Here is a 14,638-nt window from a genome sequence, read left to right as displayed (position 1 = left end):
CTGGCTCAAGGCAATCAGACTTCAGTACTTCCTTCCCAGCTACTGAGAATAGTATCTACATATTATGAAGAAGGAAGAAAGAAGCAGGGTTGCTGGCAGCAGGGAGGTAAAGCAAAAGGGACTATCCAACCTACAGGGAACTTAGTGAAGTAATGTATATATGCATACATCACAGTCCTCTTCTGTCTCCCTAAATCTTCTCTTCTGCTAATATGGATCCCATAGGAGCTTTGCTTACTGTTTCTGGGAATTAGGCATTAATTCATGTTTGCCTAAGAACTGTGCAACATATTCTCAAAGATAAAAGTGATTATGATTATGTAGTGAGTTATAAATAGACATGGGCACGAACCACAAAAAAACCAAACCATGCAGTTCGTGGGGTTTCCACAAACCAGGAACCACGCACTCCCACAAACCAGGGCAAGTTCGTGAACCAGTTCGTGGGGTTTAAATGCCCCTTTCCGGCCTCTTACCAGTGGCAGGGAAAGCAGCATTTGATTGTTTAAAGGGCCCTTTCCTGCTGCTTGCAAGCGGCAGGTCCCTTTAAACTATCACCTGAAAGGGGTGAGGGGGGGATCCCCCTCACCACCTGGGGTTTCTGGGGTTTGGGCTGATAGTTTAAAGGGACCTGCTGCTTGCAAGCAGCAGGGCCCTTTAAACGGCCCATGGTGTCCTCCCCCACCTCCCACAAGGGGTGGGAAGGCCGTTTTTGGCCTCCTTTGCTGCTCTGCGGGCCCGCGCAGCAGCAGAGGAGGCCAAAAACAGCCTTCCCGCCCCTCGCAGGAGGACGCCGCAGCCACGGAGAACACCGGAGCCGTGAGACAAGGTAAGTGTGGGGCTGAGGTTTGTAGGGTTTGGGCCGTTTTAAGGGCCTTGCCGCTTGCAAGCGGCAGGTCCCTTTAAACTATCAGCTGGCAGGCAGAAGGGGCCCCTCGCCACCTGCCAGCTGATAGTTTAAAGGGACCTGACGCTTGCAAGCAGCAGGAAAAGTTTAAATGGCTTTGCAGCGGCAGGGAAAGGGGCATTGCCTTTTAATATGAGCCAAACGGAACCAGTAGACCAGTTCCGTGGAAGTTCGTGGAAACGAGCTTCCACAAACCACTGGTTCGCAACCCACAAACTGGGCTGGTTCGTGGGTTTTTTTGGTTCGTATTCTGGTTCGTGCCCATCTCTAGTTATAAATGGCTGCCTGAAGAGTTGTAGTTATCCCAGAAATTGTGTATGCTACAACCTAAATGGTATATAGATGACTAAAAAAAAGCTAAAGAGTCACACAAGTACAAAACCCTTGATGAACCTGTCTTGTTACATACACTGCTAGATGGTTAACATAAGTGTATGTATCAGATGAGCACTGATACCACTCAGGGGTCACGGTTCTCAGTTACAAAATAAGCAGCTTGCTCCCAAGCTTCAATATGAAGTATAGACCCATTCATTTGGAAAGAAAAGACGTACAAAAAGATATAGCACAGAATTCAGTCCACATATCCAAACAACATACTAACAAGCAGTACTCCATCCACAGGCTAAATAAAGCTACCTTTGTAAAAGGGTGTATCTTTTCTGAAGAAGGGCAAAGGGGGGAAAGCTATCATAATCATAATAAACTGGTGTTCAAAACTCAGAACATACTATAGCACTGAGAATGTGAATGATGTCAGAACTAGGCCTCTGCCTAAGCAATTAAATTTTTTGGACTGTGCATTCAGGTGCCGATTTCCTACTTCTTGGCCTACACAACATTGTTATGGCCTGTTTTCCTGAGTGCACATTCCCTGAACAGATGAAGAACAAAGTTTCATTTGCAACTGCAAATAAGCAAAGAAACCAAAAGATCTTTCTCAACAAGATCACAAGAATCAAGAAGGTCCTGATTCTGTTTGGGTTTGTTTTTTAAAAAAAACTAGACTGTATAGCATGCAGGGTAAAATGTGGCATATATACTGTGAATAGAAGGAGTTCCTAGAACGGGCCTGTCTCCCGTCCCTCTGTAGCCTCCTGAAAAACTGTTCCTGAGGATGGAGGCCCTTGGGAACAATGTGGAATGCAGCATAAGAGGTGTTTGCAGAAATCTCTTACTATCCCTCTTCAGCTAACAGAGCTAAAGCTCACATAAGAAGAGTGGAGGGGGAGATTTCTGCCAATTCCCTCTTCTTGCATCAGTTGCTACATTCTACTCTGTCCCGGAGGGTCCACAGGAGTAGTTTTTCATATAAAGCCAGAAACGGCAGGGCTGTAAGGCAAGGAGAAAGATGTTTCATGAACTCCTTCCATTAACAGTTCATATGGAACCCTGTATCATTTTCCAGCTATAGTGTCAATTCATTTTACTCCTGTCAGGAAAATTCTTCTTCTACAGAATTCAGTAAAACAGCCAGATTTATTCTGAGGGATCAAGAGGGACTATATCCATGAATAAATGCTCTGCAAGGAAAGATGAGAATTTCACCATGTGATCAATCCTTAAGTTCAAGTTCTGTTTATTTGATCAACCCAGCCTTTTGTTAAATCACTGGCTCAATCTCTCCTAGCTATCATTATTATTGTAGTGTAAATCTAAGGCAAATTAATTTAGCAGCATTACACTACCATAACAAGATAAGAAAGAATTACAGAAACTGGTTGATAAAGCTGCCTGCCCACTCCCTTCCAGCTAACAGAACAGACCTTCTGGCCCAAAGCCTAGCTCCTCTTTCATCTTTGGCATTTCCTTTTCTCACTTTCAGGCCTCCTCTGCTCTTCTGTTTCTGCCACCTATTATCACCACGGGTTCCTGTTTTTCAGCCTCTTCTACCTTCAATCTCTCTGAATCTCCACTCTCCTCCCATTTAGCTTTACTGCTTACAGCATCTCTGCATGCTCAAAACTCCTGTCCTTTTGAATAAATTAATATTTAAGCTCCAAATCCATATGATTATGGAGAGTCATCTCAGAGAAAACAAACATCTACATTTTGGCACTTTATGTTGGTAAAAAGCTCATCTACAATTCTTAAATTATTAAAGAAATATTGCAACTATTTCCATCTTCTTCCACATAGGCTTTGCCCTTATCATAACTGTGAAGGCAAATTCTTTTCCTAAATACACATCTAATAAAAGTGTGCGTCATTGCTGGAATTCTTAGCTGGCTCATTTCAAAACATCTGATGCATTCCTGTAGTGACATCCATGGTTGTGTAAACATGACCTCTAGGAATGAAGCAAAAGCAATGCCTTTTTAATCTTGTACTCCTAAGGGGAAAAAAACCCTCAAAATATTCAGACTGCAAACAACATACCACAATAAGAAAGATGGTACTCTCTGGATCTTTGCTAATTATTCTTAAAATGGCAAAATGCATTAGTGAACTAAATGCTACCCAAGCCACAACAAATGCTGTACTCTGGAATATTTCTAGTGACAGAAATGTAAGAATCACTATGCTGACCTCATGCTCCTATTATGCAATAGCTCTCTAATGACTATTGTCATTCTAAATATCTCTTTTTAAACTCTGCAATAAGTAGGGTAGGCTGAAACAACCAAGCTGAACCTGGTAGGTGATTAGGAATCCTTGCGATTTTGCTTACATGGATTCAATTACATGAGATACTATTTTTAATTTCTATAAATAGCAACCATGGGGAACCCACTTCAGATTGGGACTGATCAAGGAAAAGGAGGTTTTAACTACTCCCCAGAGCCATATTTCTGATGAAAGACGAAACAGATAAAACTGCTTAAAATACTTGTCTTTGGGTTGTGACAATGGTCCTTTGTCTTTCCCCCAAGCATGATCCAAAATAAGTGCTCCACCTAAGTGAAGTTACCCCTCTCTCCCCATATACTAGTGTAGAAAACCAAGCCCAAACAAATATCAAGCATACCTAGGAGCAAGAGACTGCATAACCCACAGCTATTATTCGACCCAATAAAGAAAATTTAGACACTTAAAAGTCCATGTTGACCTAGGTTTAGAGTCCACCAACACACAGGTTTAACAGATTGTTCTGCAAGAGGCTGTTCTACAAATTATTTCTGAAATGACAGCAGTAAGTTTATTATAGCAAGAACATTACCAACATGATCCAAAGTTATGGACCAGATGGGTAAAGTTTGCAGAAATTGATAAAACGACCACTGTGGTTTAATGTACAGGATGAAAGAACTGGTACCGCTGTGTGTTTGTGTGAGTGTGCACACACACAAACAATTTGAATTACTGAAACCCAAAATATGCTATTTATTCAGTTTCTCATCACGTATTATTAAATCAATGATAAAACAGAAAATAATGAAACATCCATGATGAATGGATGTATTTGTACACGATCAGACCTTTATCTTCCAGCTAGAGAAAAAATTACTTTTATCAACTATTTCAATTCCTGGGGCTTTAACTATTTTATTTTGGATTCTGATCTTGCCAATCATAATTGTATTCACATTCACAAGAGTGTTGTGAAGTTCATTGTAGCATTCTTGTCTCAAGTCTTGTGGTGAGTTACAGCATCTGATATAGTTTTACCTGGATTAACTAAAGTTTTGCTATAATAATTACATCAACAACACCAAAGTGTTTTGAAGAGAACTACGTAGTTATTTCTCTAACTGTCAGCAGGTGGAACCCAACTACAACTGAACTCCAGCAAAACAGCAACTGCTAGAAATCTGAAAATGGAAAACCACAGAGAAACCTGTTGTCACTAGTTTATTTTACAGTTAGGTAAAATAACTAGTGATTGGCTGGTCTTTATTTCAAAAGCGCCCTTGTGCCCAGAGATATCTCTGCACTTAGGATGTCACTGGCAGTCTCCCCAAAGACTCAAAGTGCATCGCGGGCACTTTGGGGCATACTCAGGCTGCCTGGAGGTGATCTCCTTTCCCTGCTAGCTGCTGCTGCAGTCCATATTCCAAACACTCCTCAAATTAGCAAGTCTCCTCTGGGTACTGAGCAGTTCCTCTGTTCTCCTTTGGTAAACAGCCAGTAAAAAGGTGTCTCTATCAAAGAACACTACTACTTATACCTAAAAATAACAGCTTTTCCTTCTAAAGACTAATCAGTAACACTCCTGTCTTTATAAGTAAGACTTTTACATACAACCATCCACATATACTATTAGATAGAAACACAAGAAACTCCCCACAGCCATTCTTCCCAAGAAAGCCCTCTCTGAAAATGTATCAGAGATAGCATGGTGTCCTTCTGGCACACCTGCATTTAAAGCAACAAATAGATTTTTTCAAGGCATTAGTATGTTTTTTTAGAAAATACTTAGTCTATTATTAAATTATTAATAAATCCATTGAGAAAATATGATTTAAGACACCACATACAATAAATATTTGGTGCAAAAACTCAGTAACAGACATTCTACAATCTCAGCCTAGTATGACCCCCAATATTCGGGAGAAACAATGAGAAAATCATAAAAACATGACCAGCTAATGGTACTTCACAGCTAAAAGCAAAGTCAAGACCAAGGTAAAGACTAAGATACAGAACATGTAATTTAGGACATAGAACCATTTTTAATCCAAAGACTGTTTTAATGATCAACATTCTCCATTCCTTTAAAAACATTAATTGCAATTCCGTGTACACAAATCTATCAAGCACTGTGGGACCCAGTAAAATTAGATCTCCATCTGTCATCATCATCTAAGGCTAGATCTGAAAGGTACAATCTGTCATCGTCATCTAAAGCTAGATCTGAAAAGTACAATCATTTCATTCTAGGCTGAGAACAAAGTCAGGAGCCTCTAGGCAGGTCTATAGTTATCTTTATCATATGGTAAATGAATGAAACAACTTTGTCATGTTGTCTTCTCCCTGCCACTATGGTCACCTGCAACATGAGTTATCATATTACTCTTCTACATTGTCTGAAGAGTTTCCATTCCCGGAAGAGACACAAAACACAACAACATGCCTACTACTTATATTTAAGACTTTACTTAAACAAATTATAAAGATCAGCATTTTGGACAGACCAATTATAAAACATCTGCTAGACCCTGCAACTAGAGGGAGAGCCACTCTGTAGGGTCTAACGCAGGGGTCCCCAACCCCCGGACCAGTACCGGTCCATGGCCTGTTAGCAACTGGGTCGCACAGGGGGTGAGTGGCGGGCGAGTACAGAGCCAGCTCCAGGGAGCAGGCAAGGTGGGTGGTCGCCGTCTTGGGAGGAGCGGCTGCACCTCGCCTGGCCAGCCCTGCACTTTTCGTTAGAAATATCACCTCACCTGGCCGGCTGACTCCCATCATGCCTCTGGGTCTCTCCTCCCACTTCCAGCCCGCACATGTGCAGTTGCTGCCTCGTGCTGTGGTCGTTGTGGCTGCGCTTGCTGGAGCTCCTGCTGCTGCTCTGCCCTGCCCTGCCCTTGCACCTTTGTGTGCCAGGCCACTGCCAGGCCCGCCAGGCAGCCAGCTGCCCTGAGCGCTGCCCCTGCCCCAGTCTGCCTCTGCCTCCTCCGGTCACCACCAGGCCTGCTGGGCAGCCAGCCGCCCTGAGCATCACCTGCCGTCTGTCCAAGTCTGCCTCTGCCTGCCTCTTCCTCTCCTCCAGTGGCGTGGCCTCCTGCCCGCACAGCTGCGCTAAAAAATATAGACCTCGTGGCGGTGCAGCTGATGGGCGGCTCTGTGTGCTGCAGCTGCCAGCTGGCTGCTGCTGCCCTCTCTGATGACCAGTCCGTGAGTACTAGCCTTATACTGTGTCTGCCGCCGCCCGCCACCTCCTATCACCCCCAGATGGGACCATCTAATTGCAGGAAAACAAGCTCAGGGCTCCCACTGTTTCTGCATTGTGGTGAGTTGTATAATTATTTCATTCTATAATGTAATAATAGAAATAAAATGCACAATTGTATCATCCCGAAACCATTCCCCCCCCCTTCCCAGTCTGTGGAAAAATTGTCTTCCACGAAACCAGTCCTTGGTGCCAAAAAGGTTGGGGACTGCTGGTCTAATGGACAAAAATTCCTTAGGCATTTGAGAAAAAAAAGGAGTGGAAATGTTGAGCCATGGGCTCCTGCTCTACCAACAAAATATCCAGCATGAATCTTCTTAAGGAATGCTCATCAAATGCAAATGTGTTGCTGTGATCATATGCATCAGCGGCAGATGCTCAGTCCCATAAAGTCATTGGTTGCTACACATTGAAGATGGGTAATTTGTTGTCTGAGACAAAATAGAATACACTAGATGACAATTTGTACTCAATAAAATATTTTTTTATATTTCTACTTCCAAAAGTCTAGATGAGACATCTGGAAGCCAGACCCTAGAAGGCTATTTTAAATGCTACGATACAAACCAAAACACCTGATGCTAGTCAAGCGGAGCACAGCCTACAACCTTTTCCTTACCTGTCACATATTTTCTCTTACAGAATGCTGAACAGTTACACACAAACTCCATACAATTGCAAACTTTGATATAGGGAGCAAAAACACTCTTTGAACCTCAGCTTCTTTCTTTCTTTTTAGTGCCAGTTCCTGGCCCTTTTGGCTGATAAGATAGGCCATGTATTTCAAACATAAGGAAATCTGTAACCCCAGGAGTTTTACTGGAAAGAGTTGGGGATTCTGCAAGCGGTACGGTGGTGAGACTTCACTGCCCTGGATATGGCCACTGCAATAGCTAACAGATGAAATTATGCAAAATGAACAATCATGTACAATAAATAAATACGCGGCTTCTGGTGGGGGCCGGGCGAGTGAGGGGGAGATGCAGCGTGCTCCGGGAGCCTTTCCTCCCGCTCTCCCGATGCAGCCCGGTGTCGCTCTGTGGAGGCTGGGCCAGGCGAGGGGGGGGAGATGAAGTGACGCTCAGTGCGACGGGGGGGAGGCAACTCCACCCCCTCGCCTGGCCCAGCCCCCACAGAGCGACACCGGGCTGCACTGGGAGAGCGGGAGGAAAGGCTCCCGGAGCATGCTGCATCTCCCCCTCACTCGCCCAGCCCCCACCAGAAGCCGCACAGCCCAGAACTGCGGGGACTGGGCCAGACGAGGAAGTGGGGGAGATGAAGTGACGCTCAGTGCGACGGGGGGGGGGGAGCAGAGCACGTGCAGCTATGTAGCTTCGGGCCACGCAAGCAGGGGAAGGAGAAATGCAGCGATGCACCTGCAAGGACGCCTACACTTCCCGTCAAACCTTGAGGCAAGGAAACCTAGGTTGAATTGAGGTAACTCGTCATGTCTGTTTCGGCTCTTAGACCTGAGAACTTTGCTTAGTATTACACAACAAAAGTGTGAATGACCCTGGTTTTAAAACAGCAGCTCAATACTTTGCCAGCACTTAAAGAGCCAGAGTTATTTCACTAACACATGGGATCAGATGAACCCTGAATTAGAGCTTTTTTCTCCAAATCAGGATGGGTCTCTTGCTACCTTTTAAAATTTATGAATCTAAGGAAATGTGCAATAGGACCCAGTTCCTCTACTTGCACTCCTTCCAAACAAAACTTTCAGCAGTCTATCTTTCTACACCTTCTCCTGTCTATTTTAGCATTAAATGAATTCTAATAGTTAAAAAAAAGCAATAGGCAGGGAAAGGGTGAGGCTATGAATTTTATCAGAGCAATGGCAAAAAAAGGGTGAACCTACCATGCTTGCTTCTACATAGTGGTTCCCAACCTTTTGGATATGGTGATCCTCAAGTTCAAATTTACTAGGTACAGTCTCATCCAGGGTCAGCCTAGAGTTTTCTGGTGTCCTAAATATCACTTTGGTGAAATATGACCTAGTCCTGCATTCCATTTTCCATAGTGGCCAATAATATGTTTTTGAGAAACCAACAAATATCACATCCTACTATGAACCCTAGGCAAGTAGCATTCCAAAGTACACAGTCTTTGCATATGAGAGCTACACTACAGACTTTGACCACCCTCTTCTTCTCTATTACTCCTTCTGATCTTGTATAAGATTCTAAGAAACTCACTCTAGTAGCCACCAGGACATATTTTACTTGATTCTTTATCAATCAGCATGTATATGCAGTGAAGAAAAAAATGCCAACCCATATATGACATGGAAGATACTGTTTCCATGGTTAGGTCTTAGTTTCCAAAATACAGGTCAAAGCCTTGCCTCACATTAAGCCTTGAAGTTGTTTTTTATAAGAGCCATCTCACACATGATTTTCCTTCAGAAATATTATTCTACATAGGAAAATGTGTATACCTACAAAGTTACTAGTTGGCTTCCCACCTCATTATTGTCGCAAATGGTGGGAGAAATGAGAAAGTGAAAAGCTGGCATGGAGAAAAAGAAAGCAACGCAAAGGGCAAGGACAGCCATTAGAGAGAGATGGTTTGCAACCCACTTTGGGGTCCTGATCCATAAGATAGGAAACACTGCTCTACATAATGCCACAGCATTTAAAGCAGAAAGAGCTACAATTCCTAAACACAACAGCTGTACCCCCAAATGTGCAGACAGCAGTGAGCAACAGCAGCTTGTTTCTTCCCTAGCCTGCAACATTCCCCCTTTCTGCAGTTTTTCCATCCTCTTCTCTCAAGCCCATCCTTTCCACCATCCTATGCCTTCCCCCTACAGTCCAATCAGCTGGATCAGATCCCCAGGGCTCCACTACTTAAAAGATGCTGCAGATGAAATTGCAACTAAAGCTGCTATCTCTTCCTACTATCCTAACTAGCAAAGAGCATGGAGAGAAAAGGGAGGGGGGGAGGCCAAAATTCTGGCCTAAGTAAATTACCCAGCAGCCATATAAAGGAACCAAATGGAGCTATTACTTATAATTCAGCCAGCTATGATTTTAAAGGACAAAGGTTGCCCAGTCACTCCCAACCTACTCGAGGAGAATAACAGGTGCTTTGAAACAAGCAAGCTGCTAGATAGGCAAGTAAGATGTTTTGTATACTGATGCTTTTGCTGCACTTACCTGCACTCTCACCCTTTTGTGGAGCATATATGGGTTAAAATGAATATTTTACTGTTGACAGGGCCTGAAGCACTTAAGCTAAAGGTAGGATATAAATGAATCTTAAAACTGTTAAATCACGTTAAGTGTGGGGGTTGGGAGGGAGATATACTATAGTGAGAAAAGATACAAATTGGTAGTAGTACTGCTTGGTACAGAAATTATTAATTGTATGAGCTTCCATAGACATAAATCATAAATTAAGATATGGCCTCTTACTGTGTCCCAGTATAAGGTATGATATTGACACAGAATGTTTCTAGCAACCAACATCTGTAATGAAGTGGAGGTTTGCCCTAGGCCATCAGATGGCCTTCTGCCAACAGACCACACAAAGAACAGAACTGTTTTTAAACAATGAGGGTGGAAAACACACTGAAGAATGAGATTATGGTTACTTACGTTTGGTACACCTCTGAGAACCGGGAGCTTTGCTCCAGCCATGACAACATTGTCCTCCACAGACATTCACCCTGCAGCAACAGTAGGGGAAAAAAGAAAGGGAAGGGAAAAGTCCACCACAACTCCTCGCACAACAGTAATTCCCCAGCCAGGTGCAGCACTCTCTAGATCCAGCTGTTAGGCAATTCAATAGCACACTCTTTTTTTCATTGGGAACAAGGCTGTTGCAAAAGACATTGTTTCTCACCTCAAAGCAAAGGAAGTGGAGGCAGAGGAATGGGCTGAAAAGCAGACTAAAGGACAACAGACTCAGCAGATGCCTGCCTGTTGCCATGAATGCTAGGAGTTTAAAGCCTGAGGAAAAGCCATTATTAACATTTTAAATAATAGGCACTCATTGTTCTCTAAGCACTTCTGCCTTAAACGCCTGTCAGAAGGAAATGGGTCTTCTCTGGCCTGCCAAAGGTTTTATTTAGTTGGGTTTACCTCACTTTCATTATATGTACCCTGAAGGCACTTCCTTCCTGACTGTTTTGTAAACTTATACGCCACCTCTCCAGTGACCTGCTTGAGGCAGTGTTCATAAAGTAAAAACATTGTGATAAAAACGCTGTAAAATTATTAATATTAAAACAAGCCAGTTACCCACAATGGGTATAAAAACAGCATTAAAACAACATCCTAAAATGAAATTCATAAAACAGCCCTCAGGCTCGATGGTGGTAGAAAGTGCCATCAAGTCATAGCTGACTTATGGTGACCCCAGTGGAGTTTTCTGGGCAACAGACTAATACAGACCATAAGAATGGCTTTAAAAGATGGAAACAGTTAGTTAAAAGCCTAGATAAAGGGAAATATTTTGGCTTGGCACCTAAAGGACAATAAAGTAGGCATCAAGCAAGCTTCAAGTGGGATAGCAGCCCAAAGACAACACCCAGTCTCTGGTTTCCACCCGTGCCTCATCTCTGTGAAGATTTTAGCTGGCAAGTTAGAGTAGATAAAATGGTCCTTCATTTATCCTGGCACCAAGGTGATTAAGACCTTTAAGGTAAGAACCAATGAAGACTTCCTTGTTTCATTTTGCATTCCCCTATTGATTCTTCCTGTTTTATGTTTTAACAGCTATTTTAAAGTTGATTTTAATTGCTGTCTACATGCTCATCACCATTCCAAGGATTAGGCCCTGAACCCAGCCCTACTGAGCTAAATTCTCAGAGCTTCAGCAGGACTGTGAGGGGTTAATGCAATCCCTATCTTAGCTGGGCCAAGAAAAGAAAAGGCCTCAAGGACTAACCCCATGATCGTATCCAAAGCCACCACTATGCATAGGTGGCACAGCTCAAGTGGTAGGTTTTGAAGTTCAAATGGCACTAACTTGTCAATATTTAGCTAATCATGGTTTTACCACTACGGTAAATCTGTCGGGACAAAAATGTCATGTAATTGGGAAGCCATTCTCATGGCCATCTTGTTCAACAGTTAACTTTTTTGCTTATAGCCTGTTCTCACATGTCTTACTAGTCCCTCCAAGTTACTTTCAACTTTACCCATCTCTAAAAAAAAATCTCATGTGAACATGTGCAAGGGTCTTAAGAATTTACTATTAAATTTGAGACATTATGAGAGTAACATAATGTAAAGGCATGAGATTACATGGGTCCCTGACAAGGTATATTATTACACAGGTACTACAGAACGGTGTCTCAAATAACAATTTTTTAAAAAACCAAAAATACAGGTAGGAAAATGGCAGAAACAAATAGAATGGCTACTGCTTAGCTTCAGATAGGTCAAACCTTGGTCCTATTTTAACTCCAAGGCTCAATCTTAGAACATGTGAAGTGATAATAAAGAGGGCTTCTAACCATGCACAGAGGGCCTCCATCAGCTCGTCAGCCATTGGTGTTGAGGATTCCCAGCATAGAGGATATTAATTTCACACATATTTGTGCTTAATGCTGCAACCTTCAGCAAAGAACAACTTTTAACTGACTAAAAGGCATATCTGATTAACTGGGCAGCAAACTTTTTAAACTTTCTAATTATGAATGTATAAAACCCATGGCAGTAAGCATCACCATAGAATAGAGATTCTTCCTTCTCTTTCACATATGAGGTAAGGCCTCTTCTAAAATGCACCTAATATATGTACACATCATTTAAAAACAAAATTAACAGACTTTCTATCTTCAAAACCATTGTTTCTTCCTGAATTATATATGCAGGTTAATCAATTTATTAACTAAAAAAGTTAGTTTAGTAATCAACTAAGAACTCTTTAATTAGCGTCTCATTTAAGTGTGTCGCTTATTTTACAGTGTGAACAGTATAACTTCATATGGGTATACAGTTTCTCATGGTGAAATACCACAACAATCATTTTAAGTGATACATCATTATTTTGTGGCTCATTTACTCTGAGGCAGCAGAAAAAGAGGCCTCATTCCTGCATTGTAATACTTTGTATGCTGTGTGTTCTCTCTTCAGGAATTACCATCAACCCAAAATGGCCTCACATTTTGCTAATATTTGTGCACCGCTTCACAGAACTAGAAGTCTGGAAGAAATGGGAAAGTAAACCAAGATTCTGAAAAAGATTTCTCCCCCCCCCCACCCCCCACCTCCAGCTCCTACTTCAGAAGTTAACCCCTCCACCCTCATCTCAGTCTAGAGGAACAATGGGGTGGTCTGGGAACTCATGAAGCCAGTTTAAGCACCTAGTACCAATCCAAGGCCATGCTGCTTCGTCTCTCTATTCCGCCCCCTCCCATATACTCACAGCCAGGTATGGACCACTGCAAGGCCGCCAGGCGGATGGATTTTGCCGCTAGCCTCAGTGCTCCCTATCCCAAAATCTCTAGATTTTTATTATTTTTCCACCTACACTGAGCGCGCACGCTAAGGACAAAGAGGCTCTATACGAAACCCTGGACATTGCATTTCGTTAAATTCGTTTTCCTGATTCGGCAAGCATGCAGGACCAAAGCCTCTGGGAGTTCCCCTGGCTGGAGGCAAAGAGAGGCTGGCACGCGGGGCAGGGCTGGCATCACCTTACCCCTGCAGCTGCTGCAGATGGGGTTTGGGATGAACCTGCCCACTGACGGCGCTGCTGTTGCTCTCGCGGGGCTGGAGCTTGGAGCGGGAGCCGGGTTTGCCCGCTTTGCGGAAAGAGGCTGCAGTGCGGCTGGCAGGCTTGTGGAGTTGCACGGTGGGGCCCAAGCGGAGCTGCATGCTGGAGCTGCTCGCTTTGCTCATTCTGCGCGTTCGCTCCAGGGTGGCGCTGCCGCTGCCGCCGCCTCGAGCACTGTAACGGGTGCTCAACTCCACATTGAAGGTGGTGTGCGGCGGCTGCCCTCCGCTCTGCAAGCGGCTGCCGGAGGCGCCCGACTGACTAGGGCGCAGCACGTAGGTGACCGTCCTCAGTCTTCCTCTCTCTGGAGCCCCGAGCGCCAGGGAGAAAAATACACACGCGCACAGAAGAAAACCCCACTTGATCCAAGCCATGTCCGAAACAAGTCCTTCCAGCCAGGCAACCTCCACAAACCCTCGATTGCAAACAAAGGGAGGAGAACAGTTCCAGGTTGTGCGGGATGTAATGCCTTTTGCTGTGCGCTGTTCCTGGAATGCTGCTCCTTCTTTCCTAGGCAAAAAAGTGCATGAGGTCCCTTTTTGCCGTCCGCTGCCTTCCAGCGCTTCGTTCCACCATGTGAAGCAAGTTCAGCTGAAAAGTTGTCGGACTGAGTAGCAAAACATTGTTAGAGCAGAGGATACTAAAGGGGAGATCTCCGCTCCAACCAGCAGCCAGGAGAGGTGAGCAGGAGTGGGGGAAGGGTGTTTTCTGTTGGGTCTTTCTTTCTCCCTCTCTCCTTAAGGAAAAGATACAGAGGTTGCCCGAAATGCTAGAGACCCGCAAGCGTGTGTTAGCAATAACTTTTAAACCAGTTGAAGCTGAAAAAGTCTTTCTAAAAAAGTTTCGTCGGGCGTGTAGCTCCTCCTGAGTGTCAGATGTGCACAGCCAATCTCGGGCAGGCATGACGTCGGCAGCCGGGCCTAATTGGGAAGAGTATAAAATGGGGTTGGCGCTTCCCAGCCGCAATCCAGTTTCAAATACAGAATTGTTGTTGCTCGGCAGAGGCGGTCGCTTCTGATCCCATGACAAAAGGGACGAAAGCTTTAAGGGAACTACCGAAGGCTCTTTTCAGTCTTTTCCTTTAAAAAAACTGTGGGAAGATCGAAAGTTGTTTTCTTCACTGATAATATACAACGGTAGAAAATGTGTATAAACAGTCATTTAAAAATCGT

General features: G+C 43.8%; 1 protein-coding gene across 8 annotated transcripts in view; it reads right to left on the bottom strand.

Annotated features, from left to right (window-relative positions):
* The window catches only part of LTBP1 (latent transforming growth factor beta binding protein 1), a 416,097-nt gene extending 401,774 nt beyond the window's left edge, over positions 1 to 14,323 (bottom strand). For 5 of the 8 annotated variants that reach the window (XM_054976893.1, XM_054976903.1, XM_054976911.1 and 2 more), the window contains exons 1-2: positions 13,392 to 14,323; positions 10,337 to 10,407 (exon numbers count right to left, since the gene is read on the bottom strand). In XM_054976893.1, the coding sequence (XP_054832868.1) occupies positions 10,337 to 10,407; positions 13,392 to 13,840 (520 nt within the window). In that variant the 5' untranslated portion in view covers positions 13,841 to 14,323. The remainder of the gene's footprint in view (positions 1 to 10,336; positions 10,408 to 13,391) is intronic. The other 3 variants (XM_054976938.1, XM_054976947.1, XM_054976956.1) reach the window with 1 other exon arrangement.
* Between the last annotated feature and the right edge of the window lie 315 nt (positions 14,324 to 14,638).

This window comes from Eublepharis macularius, chromosome 1 (genome assembly GCF_028583425.1).
Source record: "Eublepharis macularius isolate TG4126 chromosome 1, MPM_Emac_v1.0, whole genome shotgun sequence".
NCBI lineage: Eukaryota > Metazoa > Chordata > Lepidosauria > Squamata > Eublepharidae > Eublepharis > Eublepharis macularius.
The sequence above is the reverse complement of the archived record's forward strand: the minus strand, read 5'-3'. Positions and strand labels throughout refer to the sequence as shown.